We start from the raw sequence: 18,739 nt of genomic DNA on the forward strand, positions 1-18,739 counted from the left end.
CTGGGACTGAGCCCCGGGTTGGGCTCCCCAGGGCTCCCTGCTCAGCAGGGAGTCTGCTTCTCCCTCTCCCTCACAACCCCTCCTCACAACCCCTCACCCCACTCATGCATGGTCTCTCTCATTCACTCTCAAATAAGATCTTTAAGAAGAAAATAGCTGAGATGATAAATTTAATGTTAAACTTGCTTACCATAATAATAAAAATAAATAACAATAGAATAATAATAAAATTAATAATAATAAAAAGAAGCTCATTTCACTATTTTCTTGACCACTGAATACGCTTTCTGCGGAACACTGTGGAATACTGTTTGGGGAATACTGTTCCAAACACCGAAGTATACTGAACTTCATGCTATTGCCCCAAAATATCCAATCCCTTGGGTTATTCATTTCAGCCCTTCATTTGCTCCTGAGGCCAGGAAATCTTGTTTCCAGGCAGGAGTCCAAGCTTCCTGCTAACCCAGGTTAACGCTACTGTTGTCACCATGGGGTCTGACACCTTTGGGGAGGAGCAGAAGAGACGCCAGTTAAAGTGGACATCTCTTAGCAACTGTTCAACTTAACAGTAATCTCTTTCATGCCACCTCTCCATCATGGTGGACCCTCGCCAGTCATGTCAGCACTACTTGCCATCCCACATAGGTGCGCGCACACGCACACACACACACACACACACACCAGGACCCAGGGTCAACACCAAGCTACCATGCTAATCAAGTTCTCACCCAGGACTCTGATTTTGGGATTGAGGTTTTAGCTCAGTCTGGTATCTTGAAAGTAAAAGAGCAAGAGATATAAGTGTGGGGGCGCCTGGGTGGCTCAGTGGTTTAAGCCGCTGCCTTCGGCTCAGGTCATGATCTCAGGGTCCTGGGATCGAGTCCCGCATCGGGCTCTCTGCTCGGCAGGGAGCCTGCTTCCCTCTCACTCTCTCTGCCTGCCTCTCTGCCTACTTGTGATCTCTCTCTGTCAAATAAATAAATAAATAAAAAATCTTTAAAAAAAAAAAAAAAAAGAGATATAAGTGTGGGAACTGTTGGATGGCCCCCTATTTACCATCTACCTTGCCTAAAAAAGGGAGAAACTGATCTACAGCAAGAGCTGAAGCCCTTCCCATCCCAGCTGTTCTGGGCCAGCTGCATTCCTGCCCTCAGGTTCCATGAGACGCCCCATCAGAGACCCTGACATTCCACAAGTCCAGAGACCATCATTCACAAGCTGGAGTTGGGCCAAAGCAGTGGCCCTGCCCTTATAGCCTTATAAAGCCTTTTTATTGTGCAGAGGACCTCAAGGCGGTTTTTATTACCTGCAACTTAAGGATCCTACAGGACTAGCTGTATTTCCCCCTACAGCTTATGCCCTCCTTGGGCTTCTGCCACTGGGATTTGCGCCATGGCGTTTCCGAAAAGCACTCCAACCTTCCCTGCATCTCCGCCTTTGCTCCTACTAACCTTCCCACCTAGAATCCTTTCCACTTCCTCTACTTATCCAACTCTACCCATTCTTCAACATCCAGTTCCAATGCCTCCTCTGCTCATGAAGCCTTCCATCATCTTCCCTCTCACCCTCAAGCTTCCAGGGCTTTGTCCACATTTCTTTTTTTTTTTTTTTTTTTTGACAGAGATCACAAGCAGGCAGAGAGGCAGGCAGAGAGAGAGGAGGAAGCAGGTTCCCCGCTGAGCAGAGAGCCTGATGCTGGGCTCGATCCCAGGACTGAGATTATGACCTGAGCTGAAGGCAGAAGCTTTAACCCACTGAGCCACCCAGGTGCCCCTGTCCACATTCCTTGATGGCACTGCCACATTGCACCTTGCCATACAGATATGTCTTTACTCCATGACTCAATGATATGCTTCTTGAGAACAGGGCCATTCTCACCTCCGTGTCCTGTAACACACCTAGGGCAGTGCCTTGCACATAAGCGAAGGCTATAAAGTATGTATGTAGAGATGACTCCATGCAAGAACAGGACTTTTTATGTTGTCTCTTCCTTCTATTAAGCCATAAGCATAGTGAGGGCAGGAGTTTAATCTTAAATTCACCTTTGGAACGCTGCAGTCCCATTCAAACACCTGCTAACTCAACGACTTCAAAGAGTAGATACTAGAATCCTTTCACCCGCCTGCCATTCGGCCCCATCACATGTAGTCTCCACCTCTCCAAACCCAACTCCTCCATGTTTAGGGCACAGTGTTCTCAGAGGTAAAGGGCACTTACTGAGTTGCTTCCATCAAAGGTAATGGCTACTGGGGGAAGGAGAGGAAAGGGTGGTGTTCAGAATTAGGCCTACAATCTGCTGGGGCAGAGATCCATGACAACTTCCTGGCTGTTCTTCCAGCCATGTCAGAGGGATGGGACAGTCTGGATGGGGAGAAGGGAGGCAGGACAGACAATTCTTGGAAGGACAGGGTGTGACAGAAGATGGAGTAAAGCGTGTAAGCAACGCAAAGGCCTAGACCTCTTCCCTTCCATTAATGCTTCCGCAAGTTATTGAAAGCTGGCTACGTTCACCAGAACTAAGGAAGTCAGGGCCAAGTCAACAAGCATTCGGTGAGACCCTATTAGACACAGGCCCCTGTGCCAAGCCCTGGAGGACATGCTTAGCTGTGGACTGACAACTAGAATCCTACAAAACACTGGGGATGGGAGAAAAGAATGAAAACAGAGGAGAGGCTGATGAGATCCATCACCGGCCCATTTCCACTCAGTACCTGGTGGGCATCCCCCGATGGGATGATGTAGGCCTGGATCGGTTCGGCCACATACTCCATGTTCCTCATGGCTTGTCTCAGCTGCCGAAGCAGCTCAGAGGTGACCTTTGGAGCCATTCCGCCCTCTGAAAAAATAGCAGAGTTAGTTCCAAAACCAGCCTGCCCCATGCAACTCAAGGACTAGTTCAAAGAGAGCCCCAGAGATGTGCCTGCCAGCTGTCCCAACCCAGGGGCATCTTCAAACTGACTACCCCACCGCCAGACCAAAACCAAAGGTCCCACAAGCTCTAAAGTTCACAGTTCCTATATACCACTTCCAAATAGCCATTTGTGGCAAGAAAAGTTGAGCTACTAATACTCATTTCCAAATTGATCAATTACCTCTTTCACTTCCTGAACTATATTCTAAAGAGATAAACAGATGCACAAAGATACCTGTTTATCTTTGTTTATATTGAAAAAGAAAAAAAGGGGGGAATACATAATTGGGTAAACACACTACAAAATCATTAAAAGTTACACAGACAAAAAAAAAAAAATTACACAGACCTATACTTAACTTGCAAAGACACCAACACTGGTGGATGATTAAAAACAGATTACAAGGGGCGCTCAGTCAGTTAAGGGTCTGCCTTCAACTCAAGTTGAGATCGAGCCCTGCGTCAGCCTTCCTGCTTAGCAGTGAGCCTGCTTCTCCCTCTCCTCCCCACTTGTGCTCTCTCTCTCGCTACCTTAAAAAAATAAAAAAAATAAAAAGATTACAAAAGAAGATGTATAAACCATTCTTATTTAAAATCATGTATGTGTATAATGCACAGAGAAGTTTCTAGAAGGCCAGTCACCCAAATGTTAATTAGTGGTTACCTTTCAATTAGCAATAATCGCGCCTCGGATAAACCTCATTGGCTACGATACTGCCACTGCGCAAAGGTAGTGGTTACCTTTCGATAGAAGCATTTGGAGTGATTTTTTTTTTAAAGATTTTATTTACAAAAAAAAAAAGATTTTATTTACTTATTTGAAAGAGAGAGACAGCAAGAGAGAGCACAGGTGGGGAGGAGAGGGGAGAAAGGGAGAAGCAGACTCCCTGCTCAGCAGGGAGCCCGACACAGAGCTAGATCCCAGGACCTGAGCAGATGTTTAACTGACTGAGCCACCCAGGTACCCCTAGAATGATTTTTATTTTCTTTTACTGGTGTCTTACTGCTTAAGTTTGACTGCATTAAAAGAGGTATGGTTTATATTTTTGTTAAACAGCCAACCACCGATTAGGAGTAGAAAGGTGAGTCCACTACAAATCAAAGTCAAAGTCATATACTCTAGTGAATACCTACTATCAACTGGGTGTGCAACCTGAAGGAGAAGGGGATCGGACCCTCAGTGGTCCGGGTTTGCCGTTCTAAAATATGGCGGCAGCAGAGTAGATCCAGGGTTTTCAAACAGCCCTGAAAGAGTCGCAGGGGTCCCTAGGAGTCTATCCCAATAAAGCTAGACCTTTTGGGGAGAGAGTCACCAGCTCAAGGAAACAAAAATATGAAAATCATTAAAAAGAAAATGATAAATGTAGTCTTGTTAGAAATTCTTAAACTTCTACTAATTTCTATGCACTCAAAAAGAGCACTGCCTCCTAGTGAATACAGACTATTTCTATGTGTTAAAGGCTCAGATGATGTAGGCTTACTTTCAAATCGCTTTTGCTAGTTCTTCAAAAAAACCTTTTCTCAAAAAAGTACTGGTATCAGCGAACAGTTCTGATAAATCATACTGTATGGTAAGTATAGATATATGACTAGATAAGGACTGTCTCTAGTTATAGTCCCATGGGTATATAACAAAACAACTTCACAAAAAGCCAGTTATAAAACAGTGACCATACATATTTTTCTATATCCCATATAGTAGCACAAAACTATACTATTAGAATTCAGGTTGAATAATGAGTTTTGCCAGCTCATTTTTAAAATAGATTTTTTTTTTTTAAGAGTTATAGATTAACAGATTTATACAGAGTTCCCATACACCTCCCTTCTCCCAACAGAAACGCCTCCTCCACAATCAAGACCTCCCCACCTACGGAATGAGAGTGTATTGTGCTAAGTGAAATAAGTCTGAGAAAGACAAATACCAGATGATTTCACTCATATGTGGAATTTAAGAAACAAAACAAATGAACCTGGGGTGGGGAAGGAGAGGAAAACCAAGAAACAGACTCATAACCATAGAGAGCTGATGGTTACCAGAGGGGAAGTGGGTGGGAGGAATGGGGATGGAGATTAAGGAGGGTACTAGTTGGGGTTCCCGGGTGCCTTAGTGGGTTAAAGCCTCTGCCTTTGGCTCAGGTCATGACCCCAGGGTCCTGGGATGGAGCCCCACATCCTGCTCTCTGCTCCGCAGGGAGCCTGCTTCCTCCTCTCTCTCTGCCTGCTTCTCTGCCTACTTGTGATCTCTCTCTGTCAAATAAATAAATAAAATCTTTAAAAAAAAAAAAAAAAGGAGGGCACTGGTTGTGATGGGCACCAGTATTATAAGTAAGTACTGAATCACCAAATTGTACACCTGAAACTAATATCACACTGTATGTTAACAAACTGAAATTTAAATAAAAACTTGAAGAAAAAAAAAAGTTTTTAAAAAAAGATCCCTTGCCAGAGTGGTATATTTGTTACTCCTCCACGAACCTACATTGACATGTTATTATCCCCCTAAATCCATGGTTCATACTAGGATTCACTCTTGGTGTGGTACATTCCACAGGTTTTGAGAAATGCTTAATGTCATGTATCCAGGATATAGCATCATATGAAATAGCTTAATAGTTTTCATTACCCTAAAATCCTCTCTGCTCAGTCTACTTATTCCTCCTCTCACTGCCCCTCCACCCCTGAAAATGACTAATCTTTTTACTGTCTTCATAGTTTTGCCTTTTCCAGAAAGTCAAACAGGTGGAATCATAGAATTCACAGCCTTTTCAGATTGGCTTCTTTCACTAAACAATATGTATTTAAGGTTCTTCTGTGTCTTTTCATGGCTCGATAACTCATTTATTTTTAGTGATGAGTAACAGTCCATTGTCTGGATATACCCCAAGTTATTTTTTTTCCTTTTTTTTTTTTTAAGATTTTATTTATTTATTTGACAGAGAGAGAGAGATCACAAGCAGGCAGAGAGGGGAAACGGGCTCCCTGCTGAGCAGCGAGCCCAATGTGGGGCTCGATCCCAGGACCCTGAGATCATGACCTGAGCCAAAGGCAGAGGCTTAACCCACTGAGCCACCCAGGCGCCCCAACCACAAGTTATTTATATGTTCATTTACCGAAGGCTATCTTGGTTACTTCCAAGTTTTGTCCATCATGTATGAAACTGCTACAAACATCCATGTGCAGGTCCTTGTATAGACATAAGTTTTCAACTCCTTTGGGTAAATACCAAGGAGCATGACTACTGGATCATATCTGGTTTTGTAAGAAACTAACAAACGGTCTTCCAGACTGGCTGTATACCATTTTGCATTCCTGCCATTAATGAATGAGCATTCCCACTGCTCCCCTTCCTCACCAGCATTCAATGCTGCCAGTGTTTTGGATTCTGCAACTCATTTTTTAAACATATGAAAAATATTTTACTTAACCAAAAGCACCCTAACATACAATGCTGTAACACAGAGTTAAGCTGGGGCCATTACACTCCCAGTTATCTTCAAGGACTGACATCCCGACTCACTGTAACTTGAATTCTGCTAGGTACGCATCTTTTTTAAGTTTCTTTTTCTTCAACATTTTCATCTGCTTCTTCTCCATCATCACTAGCATCTGGAGCTTCTGTACAGAAGTCTCAGTCATGATGGTTACTTCCCATAGATGACCCTAAGAGGTACTATACTGACCTTGGGACTCACTGAAAAAGTACCCCATCTTTTTTTTTTTTTTTTTAAAGGTTTTGTTTATTTGACAGAGAGAGAGATCACAAGTAGGCAGAGAGGCAGGTAGAAAGAGAAGCTGAGCAGAGAGTCTAATGCGGGGCTCAATCCCAGGACCCTGAGACCATGACCTGAGCCAAAGGCAGAGGCTTAACCCACTGAGCCTCCCAGGTGCCCCAAAGTACCCCATTCTCAATCTGCAAGGGTAGTTTCAACCACCAGCCTCAGGACTCCATCTCAGAGTCTCCAAAGGACAGAAATACTTAAAAGACAGAATCATTGGAAACGGGCCTATTCACGATTCCAACGTGCCCATGTTCCTTGCATTATACCTGCTTCTGAATACTTTACTGAGAAGTATCCTTTCCTTTTGTCTATCTACTAAGCCTGTAATTTCTCATCTATCTAAGAGAGATCACAGTTATCTGATCCAACCTAAGCTTATATGTCAACACCTCCAACTGGGTTCAAAATAAAGCCCACTGTGACCTTGTCAGCTTGCCAGCATCTGAAACTTTACTAGGACATTTTCAGGGGTTTCGAACCCTATCTCTAAGCAAGTTAACATTAAAAAGAGTCAAGCCAAAATGTGGACTTCCCCTGGAGCAGTATTTCAACCTTGGCTGCAAAAGAGAACTACCTGGGGGACTTCTAATTTAATGACTCTGGAGTACAGCCTGGGCATCTGGAATCTTAAAAAGCAAACACATGACACAAGCCAATGTATTTTCTGTCAAGATCATTCATTTCCTTACAGAACGTGGCTTCTATGTGGGCACATTCTGACTTACAGATTTCAATGGCACTGACTATGGTACGTATCAGCATTGTCAGCGACTTCATCAATAAAGTCAGCAAAACCAATGGCAACAGCAAAATCCTCAATTACAAACTGAAAACCATCCAAGGCGAAATGGAACTGGTCGAAGGCATCCTCCGGCTCCGGAAGCTCCTCACCACCACACTCAGGCCTTCATCACCATCTCCTGCCTCATCCTCGCCTTCTTCCTCTTGACCAGTCTTACTCTACTACAGTGGCATTTCACACTTCTCCAAACAACGCCACCTGCCATCACCACCGTCCCTGCCTCCTCCTCCTCCTCCTCCATGCCCTTCACGTGTGGTTGGCCTGCTGGGTCAGATGCAGCCACTTTTTCGTCACCCCTACCAGACACAAAGAAAGAACTCCCAATACTACAGCCCATAGTTAGGACGTGGTGAGCGGCAGCGGCAGCCACAGCTGAGGTGAAGAAGACGGTGAGTGGCAAGGGCCAAAGCAATGGGCTGTGGCTGTGGAGGAAGCTTCCATGCACAAATGTGGCTGGGGCAGTTGTAGCCCTGAAAGTGACGGAGTGGGTGAGCAGCCAGCATGGAGGGGACAAAGCAGCCGCCCAGAGAGATTGGGCCCAGGCGGGGGGTGGGGGGGGGTTGTCTTATAAGGATCAAATAGGTTACTATATACAACACACTTAGAAACAGTGCCTGGCACATAGTAAATGTCATGTGTGTTTAATTCATACAGTTAGATACACAATCAACTGACAATGGAAGCAGAGTGATAAATAGTGCAACACATGTACATAATGCTTCCCCTGAAGAAAGAGACATGTCATCCTCATTCCTGAATAAGGCCTACATATACGTGCTCAAAGATGGCCGAGCAATGTCCCAACTTCGTGTCTTGATCTTTTCAGACTCAATACAATCAACAAGAATGCATCTTCAGTGAAAGAGGAGCGCTAGGATACTAGACGATGTCGTATTATAGCATCTGCTCTTTCCACATTCCATCACTTTCAGAAATTTAGAAGCAGCCAAGAGTTAATCAGGGTGTGCAGAGAAGTAGGAAGCCAACAGCAACAAGCCTAGTCCATGATGTAACATTAGCCCAAACGCTGCCAGGTATTTTTAAATCATGCTTTAAAGAGAATGACTCATTTCAAAGTCTCTTGCATATGTGGGCTTGCTTTCAGAAATCAGTTCCGAAACCTTCAGCCTTTATCATAAATACAACTTTTCTTTGCTTAGAAGTACATGAAAAGCACACCATGAAAAGCTCACCAGGTGGACAGGAGAATTCAGCTTGAAACAACACATGTGAAAGCACCATGCACAGCATCTGGTACATTATAAAAGCTCAAGAAATATTATTTGAATCTGGATCTGCAGCACCAGCTGGGTTTCCTACACATCTCATTGTAAGAATAGAAGGGGCTGGTTTACTCCAATTTCAGCATCTTAATAAACACAGAGCTGCCAGGCTGCTCTGCCAGCATCAATCGCTTTTCAGGCACTGGTTTGCTTCTTGGTCTCACTGCTGAGCGAGGACCAAGGGCTTTACATACACTGGTGGCCAAGTCTCAAAATAACCCTACCAAGAGAGGCTGCAGTATTCCCATTTTACAGATAAAGAAACAAGAGTTAAACACTTGCCCCAGTCAACAGGATTATCAAGCACCAGGACCCAATATCTATCCAAGTCTATGCTCTATATATCCAATATCTATCTATCCAATATCCCAAGTCTATGCTCTATTTTTCCACATTACCTAGAGGACATGACAGAGGCTCTCTTAAAGCTTTCGAAGACCAATGGAATGAAAACAAGTGGGCTCCGGTTTCTAGTTGGGATCTGCAACCCCAGACAACTGATGTTCCCTGCAACCTTCTTTCTTCAGACAAACTAAAGAGAAGTTCTCTCTGAACTCTACATTTGATAATTCTGTCACTATTTACCTTCCCTTATTTTTTTTTCCCCTTCCTTCTTCCATCTTCTTCTCCTCCCAAATATCGCGCAAAATATGTTGGATATGTTTATCTATATTTTTTAAGAAAAGGGACCTAATTGCAAGCAGTTATAGCATTGCTCTGCCAAAAAGAGAACAGTCATGGTTGATGAACTTCAGGTAATCAATTTTTTCAATTGACTAAAAGGAAGTGCTCTGGTTTTCCTGGACAGCCCAGAGAAAAGCACTAGTTTCCTAGGGACAGAAATAAAATAATTTACCACTTTTCAGAATTCAGGTTTCTAGCAACCCAACAATACAACTAACCAGTTCTGGGAAGAGAGCATGGTTCCAGAAATTTTTCCCGGAAAGATTTTCCTGAATGCATAATTGATACAGCAGAGTAGTATGCCATAAACTTTTCTCTTTTCAAAATTTTACAACAAAAACTGAAAGCCAACCTCTAAGGTAACCATTAAAAGTTTACATCAGAGATGGGGAAAACTAGAATTGGGCTTTTGGTGGGGTGGGTGGGGTGTGCACGGTGGGGGAGAGACTCTTAAGCCCGGAGTCTAATGCTGGGCTCGATCTCACAAGCCTGAGATCGTGACTCGAGACGAAATCAAGAGTGGGAAACTTAAATGACTAAGCCACCCAGGTGCCCCTAGACCCTAGAATAGGGCATTTTCAATAAGAACCTATCTCTCCTCCTCCACCACCGCTGCCCAATCCCAAAGTAGGACATACAAAAATTATAATCCTGTAACTTACTACCTTAAGTAAGTGGTAAATACATAAACAGTAACCAACTACCCAGAACCCAAAGGACAAATGGCTTTTAATTTCCAGATATATGCGCCCTTAGTCCCAGCCATGAGGAATTTTTAAGCCTTTACCCTCTCTTCTCTCCCAGTTTGGGATTAGGGTACAGGGACCTAAAATTCTTTTGAGATATCCCATCTAATTAATAAGCACAATATTACCTCTTTCCACACCTGGGTCTCCTGAGTGTGTCACCTCGTTAGGCTCAATTATTCTTAAATTTTTCAGCTGAAAATCCTGGTGATTCGCCCTTAAGAAGAGAAAGAACAGGATATTGCAGACTTTGACCATAGGAAACGTGGCAAGGCTCAGTTAGAGAGGATATCTACTTGACTTAGCAGTTTTCCTTCATGACTCAGAAGGACTCTAACCCTGGTATCATAATGAAATAAGTAAAAGTCTCAGATAAAACTTGCAGCTAGAACAGCACTATGGAACGCAAACTTTCTCAGATCTAACCTCTAATTCTTGAATTCTCTTCAGCTATGTCTCATCTCCTAACTAGTCTAAAAAGACTTTATTTGCAATAACTGTATTTTTCACATGTATAAATTCTATTTGGTTCTTTTTAAATTGCCTGCTGTTTCCTCATGGTGTCCCATTCTTTCACTATGGTTTCCATTCCTTCTCTTAGCTTTAATTATTTGGGGCCCTTATTTTAGAATTCCCATTAGAAGGTCAAAATCTTCAAGTTTGCTGGGTCTGCTGGCTTCCCCTCAGTAAGTTATTCCTTACATGTTTTGTAATCTTTTATTAAGAGCTTATCTTCAGGGGGCACCTGGGTGGCTCAGTTGGTTAGGCTGAATGCCTTCGGCTCAGGTCATGATCCTAGAGTCCCGGGATTGAGTGCCACATTGGGCTCCCTGCGAGTCTGTTCTCCCTCTGACTCTCCCCCCTCTCATGTTCTTTCCCTCAAATAAATAAATAAATAAAATTGTTTAAAAAAAAAAAAAAGGAAGAAGAGCTTATCTTCAGTAGAGACTACTTTATGTATGAAAATTAGACATGTCCTAGATTACACAAACACTACTATCCTTGTTGTTTGCTTATAAAACTAATTTCAACCTTACCTTTCTTAGATAGGAGATTTACCCACAACTCTCCCATCCCCATACAGGGATAGTATGATGCCCTGGACCCCAGGTATGAAGGCCTCTGAGTGTGATAACCGCCCCCCAGGCTCAGCATACCAGCTACATTCAAGCTTTAAGTTCGCCTAAATTTCTAGCACCTGAGGATTTCTTTTCTTTCAAGTCCATTCAGTCAACAAATATTCATCGAGACTCTTCTATAATCCAGGCCTAGACATAACATACTCTAGACATAACAGTGAACAAAACAGACAGCATCTCTGATCTCAGGAGGTATACAAGGAAGGGGGGGTAGGGGCTAGAGGATGCTGAAAAGAGAAGGATCCAGTTTAACCTCCAACAGATAAAAAACAAGAATATGGTCTATCAGGGATCATGTGTTCTATGAAGAAAAGTAAAGCAGGGCAAAGGGAAGAGTGTCAGAGAGGTAAGGTGGAAGGTGATTTTATATGGGGTTGCTAGGCAAGGTCTCTTTGCCAACAGTTGATATTCTAGATAAAGTCTTTTTAAAAAGTGAGGAATCAAGCCATGTGAATGTCTAAGAAAAGAACATTCTAGAAAAAGGGAATTTTAAGTGCAAAAGCCCTAAGGCAGAAGTATGCTTGGTACACATCAGAGAAAGCAAAGAGGCCAGCATGGTTGCATGTGCTGGCAGGAAGAGACATATACGTGGTTAGGAGACAAGATTAAAGGCAATAAGAAGCCTATAATAGGTGATACAAAGGGTTTGGATTTTATTCAATTATGAACTTAAAAGTAATTTTATTATATTTACCACATTTTTATGTGTTAGTGGAGGGAGAAGAGCCCACTTAGGTCAGTCTACCACACAGAGAACCAGAAGACCAGAGATTTTCACTAATCACTCCAGGTCGGTTCCCAGATAGAGAATTTAATTTTGTTGGACTGAATGGGATGTTCTTTATTGAGTGAATCATATATTCTTTCATTAAAAATAAAACATATCAGTATTTCTTATAAATATTAAGTGCAAATGTCAAGACAATACAAGCAAAACTGAATCCAGGATCATATAAAAAAGGATCATACACCAGGACGCCTGGGTGGCTCAGTCGGTTAAGCATCTGCTTTCGGCTCAGGTCATGATCCCGGATATCCTCGAATTGAGTCCTGCATCAGGCTCCCTGCTCAGTGCAGAGTCTGCTTCTCCCCCTGCCTGCTGCTCTTTCTCTCTCCCTCTGACAAATAAATGGGTAAAATCTTAAAAAAAAAAAAATCATGCTCCATCACCAAATAGGATTTATCCCAGGGAAGCAAGATTGGTTCAACATACAAAAATTAATGTAATAAAAATTATCAATAGAATAAAAAATAAAAGCTACATGACCACCTCAACAGACAGAGAAAAAGCATTTTGACAAAATCCAACACTTCTCCATGATAAAAGAACTCCATAAATCGGAAGAAGAGAAATTCCTCAACCTGATCAAGAATACTACAAAAATCCCCAGCTAATGTTAAAAGGCCAAATGTTTTCCCCCAAGATCAAGAACAAGACAGAGATGTCCAATCTTGCTACTTCAGTCGACATTGTACTGGAGGAGGCACCTGGATTAGAAAAGAAGGAAAATTATCTCTACTTGCAAAGGGCATTATCTTCAATATAGAAAATCCTAAAGAATCTACACAAAAGAATTAGAACAAACAAGCTCATCAAGGCTGCCAGATACAAAATTAATATACAATAATAAATTGTTTTTCTATATACTTAAAATGAAGAATCCACAAATGAAATTAAGAAAAGTTCACTTACAACAGCACCAAAAGAGTAAATACCTAGGAATAAATTTAAAATAGATGCAATACTTATACTCTGAAAACGACACACCACTGTTGAAAGAAGTTTAAGAAGACCTACATAAATGGAAAGACATTCCATGTTCATGGATTAGAAGCCTCAATATTGGGGCACCTGGATGGCTCAGTGGGTTAAGCCTCTGCCTTCAGCTCAGGTCATGATCTCAGAGTCCTGGGATCGAGCCCTGCATCCGTCTCTCTGCTCAGCATGGAGACTGCTTCCCCCTCTCTCTCTGCCTGCCTCTCTGCCTACTTGTGATCTCTCTCTCTGTCAAATAAATAAATCTTTAAAAAAAAAAAAAAAAAAAGAAGACTCAATATTGTTAAAATGGCAATACTCCCCAAAATAATCTAGAGGCAACCCCTATCAAATTTCAGCTAGCTTGTATGCAGAAATTGAGAATCAGATCCTAAAATTCTTATGAAAATAGAATCCAGAACAGCCAAATCAATCTTGAAAAAGAACAAAGTTGGAGGATTCATCCTTCCTGATGTCAAAACTAATTAAACTACAGTAATCAGGACAGTGTGATATTGGCATAAAGACTGACTTACAGATCAATGAAATAGAACAAGTTCAGAAATAAACCTCACATTTACTGTGAATTTTGTGTGTTTTATTTCTATTTTTATTTATTCTCAAATATTTTTAATTAACATATAATGTATTATTTGCCCCAGGAGTACAGGTCTGTGAATCATCAGGCTTATACAATTCACAGCACTCACCACAGCACATACCCTCCCCAATGTCCATAACCCAGCCAACCTATCCCTACCCACCCCAGGAACTCTCAGTTTGTTTCATAAATACTGCCAATTTTTGACAACAGTGCCAAAACTATCCAAGGGAGAAAAAAATAAATAGTTTCCAACCAATAATGCTGGGACAACCAGATATCCACATGCCATAAACAAAAATTAACTCAAAATGGATCATAAACATAAATGTTTTCTTAGAAGAACAGACATAAATCTGCCTGATCTTGGAGTGGGCAATGATTTCTTAGATACGACGCCAAAAGCGTAAGCAACCAAAAAAAAGAGATACGATGGATTTCATTAAAGACTTCTATACTTCAAAGGATACCATCAAAAAAATGAAAAGACAACCAAGAAATGAGTCAAAACACTTGCAACTCATATCTGATAAGAGTCTAACATCCAGAGTATATAAAGAACTACTACAACTCAACAAGAGCCCTACATGGGGCTTGATCCCAGGCCCCTGGGATCATGACCAGAGCCAAAAGCAGAGGCTTTAACCAACTGAGCCACCCAGGCGCCCCTGAATAGATATTTCTGAATAGACATTTCTCCAAAGAAGATATACAAAGAGCCAATGAAAAAACTTTAAACATCTCTATCCATTAGGGAAATGCAAATCAAAACCATAATGAGATATAATTTCGCATGCAATAGGGAAGTTATAATAAAAAAAAGACAATAACAAGTATGGGTAAGGATGTGGAAAAACTGGAACCCTCAAACAATGCTGGTGGGAATATAAAATGGTGTAGCGACTTTGGAAAACAGTCCAGTACTCCTCAAAACATTAAATAAAGAATTATCCCATACTCAGTAATTCCACTAGGTATGGGAAACCGAAAAATCTAAGTCCACATAAAAACTTGTATACAGGGGCGCCTGGGTGGCTCAGTGGGTTAAAGCCTCTGCCTTCGGCTCGGGTCATGATCCCAGGGTCCTGGGATTGAGCCCCACATCGGGCTCTCTGCTCGGCAGGGAGCCTGCTTCCTCCTCTCTCTCTCTCTCTCTTTCTCTGCCTGCCTCTCTGCCTACGTGTGATCTCTGTCTGTCAAATAAATAAATAAAATCTTAAAAAAAAAAACACTTGTATACAAATGTTCATAGCATATTCATAATATCCAAAAAGTAGAAACAACCCAAATGTCCATCAACTGATGAACGGATAAATAAGTGGTCTATCCATACAATGGAATATTATTTGGCAATTAAAAAGGAATCAAGTAATGATAACATGCTACAACACAGTGAAGTTTGAAAACATTATACGCGAAGTGAAAACAGCCAGTGACAGAAAACCATATTCTGTAGGAATCTGTACACAATGTCCAGAAGAGGCAAATCCATAGAGACAGAAACTAACTGGCCACAGCCTAGAGTTAGAGTGAAGCTGGGGGAAATGAGGACTGCCTACTAACGTGTACAGGGTTTCCTCTTAGCACGGGGATAAAGATGTTTTAAACTGACAGTGTTGATGGTTGTACAACTCTAGTGAATATTCTAAAAGCCACTGAAATGTATGTTTTTAAAGGATGAACTGTGTGGTACATGAATTACATCTCAATAAAGCTGTTATAGTATTTTACAAAGTAAGAAACCTGGACAGAGATCCCCTGATTTCCCTTGACTTCATATACCCAAAGAAGTCAGTTTCTCTACACAGCCGGAGTTAAATGGTCCCAGTGACTAATTGGGACATGGGCAAGAGAGCTGGAGAGAAATTATTCACAAGTAGCTCTACTCATTCACTTTATAAGAGAATAAAATAACCTACCACAGGCCATACACAAGTGCAAAGACAAGAAATCAGGTCTGACACAGGATGCTCATGGGAGAATTTGAATTCAAACTCTCTCCCTAAGCATCACTACCTCATCAGGCTCAAAGGGGCCATGAAGCAGGTAAACATTACAGTTGTTCTGCCCCTGTCCTACCCTGGTCTCTGCAGACTCCAAGATCCTTGAACAGATCCATTCTCAGGCTCGGTTGCAGAAGGGTTACCATTTTTTCTTTTTTCTTTCTTTTTTTTTTTTCTTAAGGGCTATCATTTAAATGTTAGAGCTACAATGTACCTCAGGGACCATCCAACTCAGCTCCTTCCTTTAGACAAAGAAACAGAAACAGATCAAACAACTTGCTGGAAACCTCACAGCTAGCTGGTGACAGAGCTTGTCTCGAACCACAGTCCAGGCCTCCCAACTGGCAGCAGTTCTCTTCCCATTCCCAGGACTTCCTCAGCCTACACCTTCTCAACTGTCATGATGGACCATGTGTCAGGAGGTGGGTCTGGGGAAAGAAGCATGTGGAGAACTTCTTGTTCAATCTTTGCACAAGATGGGTAGGGTACCTCTTTCTCTCTCTTTTTAAAGAAATCCCAACAGGGTTGTGCTTATCAACCCCCTTACCCTGGTCCATGAGAATCATACACATCTATCACCTGGATGGGACAAAACAAGGACCAAGTTGCTCAATCACACCTCAGTTCAGATAAGGGTAGACTGAAACAAGTTTTAGGGTGCGGTAGAGAGAAATGCAGTCTTTTCCTACCCAAAGTCCACCCCTCCCTCTTTTGGTCAAAGCACAATGGTTTCCATCTGAGACTGTCTTGTCTCCATTTTCAGTCCACAGAGTAGGGATGAATCTCATCCCCTTACCCACCAAGTTCTGGGACCCAGACCTGGGCAATCTATCCCTGTGGCCACGACTGGTTCAGGAAAAAACACAAGGTCAAGTCAGCCCACTGGAAATCAGATCTGGGATTTGTGCTCCAACTGTTAGGAAAGAGGGCTCTATTTCTGCTGGGGCTGCCAGCATAGAATGGTCATACTTCCAAAAGGAAAGTCTGCCTGAGAAGGAAGCCAATACTTAAGAAATCAGAGCCAAGAGATGCAAAAAAGAGGCCAAGTCTGATGCCAGTGTTGGTCTCCTGTACTCAGTTGCACTAGAAGCCAGCTCAACCCTTTTTTACCTAAGTCAGTTTTACCTGAACTGCAAGAAGTTCTCATGTTTACACTGAGTAGCTCTTAAATTTTGCCATTAGGGAAAGGGCCTGGGGCAAAGAGCCCTCTCAGCCTCTCAATTGCCTTCCATGTGTGGTAAGGAGGCTCTGCCAGCTGATGCTGAAAAACCCTTCTGCCCTCAAAATGCTGTGGTTCTTTTTTTTTTTTTTAATATTTTTTATTTATTTGACAGAGAGAAATCACAACTAGGCAGAGAGGCAGGCAGAGAGAGAGGAGGAAGCAGGCTCCCTGCGGAGCAGAGAGCCCGATGTGGGGCTCGATCCCAGGATCCTGAGATCATGACCTGAGCTGAAGGCAGAGGCTTTAACCCGCTGAGCCACCCAGGTGCCCCTCAAAATGCTGTGATTCTATAAATCTACTCTTGGACCTCGAAGCTACTTATGTGCCTGGGACCTAATTCATCATTAGCCACTCACCTAACCCCATTGTCAGCAGTTATTATAAGGCAACTCCTTCCACACCAGGTTTGCCACACCTCCCCACATCCTTCCACAAGACAGTCCTGGTTCTCTACTCATCCCCAACATGATACAGCAAGGCCAAGGCCAGGTCAAGGTCAGCTTGGGATCTGTCCACTCAAAATCACAACTACAAGCCACGGTCTGTGTTCAGAAAGTGAGCCTGGCCATGCTTCCAGGTGTAGTCACTCAAGTCTCAACTGGCCTGAGGATGACTGACCCCGATCCCGTGTGGATCGCCAAGGATTCTGGCTTCCCGTCTTTGGGATCTCCAAACATTTCTCAGTCTCCCACTTTGTCAGAAGTATAGCCCAGTTGTGGCGGGAGTATAAACTGAAATGTGTCTGAGACGAGGAGATTACCCTTCCCACCCCCCCACCCCCACCCCCCGTCCCCAGAGAGAGCCCAGGACAGGTTACTGGTGGGATCTTGCTAGAGATTATGCCAAAGTATTCCCTCACACAGCCTCTGAAACCATGTGGGTGGGGATGGGCCCGCGGGTGCCAATCTTCCTGGCGATGGGAGATCAATAAGGCGCACTGCTGGTGTATTGTCAGGGCTGTAAATCTGAAGATTATATTCCACGGGAAGAGGGGCAAGGACAGGGGCTCGCCACTTCCCCGGACACCGGAGGCACCTAGAGGGGCCAACTTCCTGCAACAGCGGGGGCCTTCCTGCCAGGCCAGGGGGGAGAGGTGGGACACGGACACCGCCCCTCGGGCTGAGCGCCGCAGGCACACACGTCCAGGGGCCGGGATCCGGCTGCCCGAGGGTGCCCGCGGCCCTCCTGAAACGAACCGGAACTTGCCCGGCTACAGTGGTCCCCTCCCCCTGCTCCCGCTCAGGGGGCTCCCGCAAGCCGGGGCCCTCTCCAGACTATGGTGGGCCGCCGGCTGCTTCTTCCCTTCTGGTTCCTGCCCTCCGGGGTGCAAAATGCGCGTCCGGGCCCCGGGGATCGCGCACAGCCCAGAAGCCGGCTCCCCGGCAGAGTCCCTCACCTTACTCGCGGTGCCTTTCTGGAGGCTGCCATTCGGCGGTGACGTGCCCCGGCCCACGTCAGGGGAGCGCAGACCAGCTGATCACCCTGGGAAGAGCAGGAAGGAGCGAGGCCGGCGTGCACGCTGCAAGCGCCCGAGCAGAGCAGCCACGCCCCCTTCTGTGGCGTGCGCTCGCGCCGCGGCCCCGCCCACCCGCAGGCCCCGCCCGCCAGCCCGGAGCTCGGGGGGCGTCGTCAGGGAGGCGGGAAACAGGAGGCGGGTCTGCGTTTCCACCCCATGAGGCTTTGCCTCTTTCCCCCGCAGCGAGTTAAGGAGTGGAAGCCATACCACCGCCCATCATTTCTGCTGATTTTTCTCACTGTTCCCCAAAGAGAAAAAAGAGGAACTTTGCCGGCTGAAAGGGCTGTGGCGCGA

The 18,739-nt window shown here is 43.9% G+C and overlaps 1 protein-coding gene and 1 pseudogene across 3 annotated transcripts in view; both read right to left on the reverse strand.

The window, feature by feature from the left end:
- Positions 1-18,462, reverse strand: part of XPNPEP1 (X-prolyl aminopeptidase 1) — a 54,303-nt gene extending 35,841 nt beyond the window's left edge. For 2 of the 3 annotated variants that reach the window (XM_046027141.1, XM_046027144.1), the window contains exons 1-3: positions 18,326-18,462; positions 10,337-10,425; positions 2,712-2,836 (exon numbers count right to left, since the gene is read on the reverse strand). In XM_046027141.1, coding sequence (XP_045883097.1) covers positions 2,712-2,836; positions 10,337-10,425; positions 18,326-18,357 — 246 coding nt within the window. In that variant the 5' untranslated portion in view covers positions 18,358-18,462. The remainder of the gene's footprint in view (positions 1-2,711; positions 2,837-10,336; positions 10,426-18,325) is intronic. The other variant, XM_046027142.1, reaches the window with a different exon arrangement.
- On the reverse strand, positions 3,511-3,643 carry LOC123955816 (annotated as a pseudogene).
- Positions 18,463-18,739: the final 277 nt, after the last annotated feature.

The sequence above is a fragment of the Meles meles genome, chromosome 13 (assembly GCF_922984935.1).
Source record: "Meles meles chromosome 13, mMelMel3.1 paternal haplotype, whole genome shotgun sequence".
NCBI lineage: Eukaryota > Metazoa > Chordata > Mammalia > Carnivora > Mustelidae > Meles > Meles meles.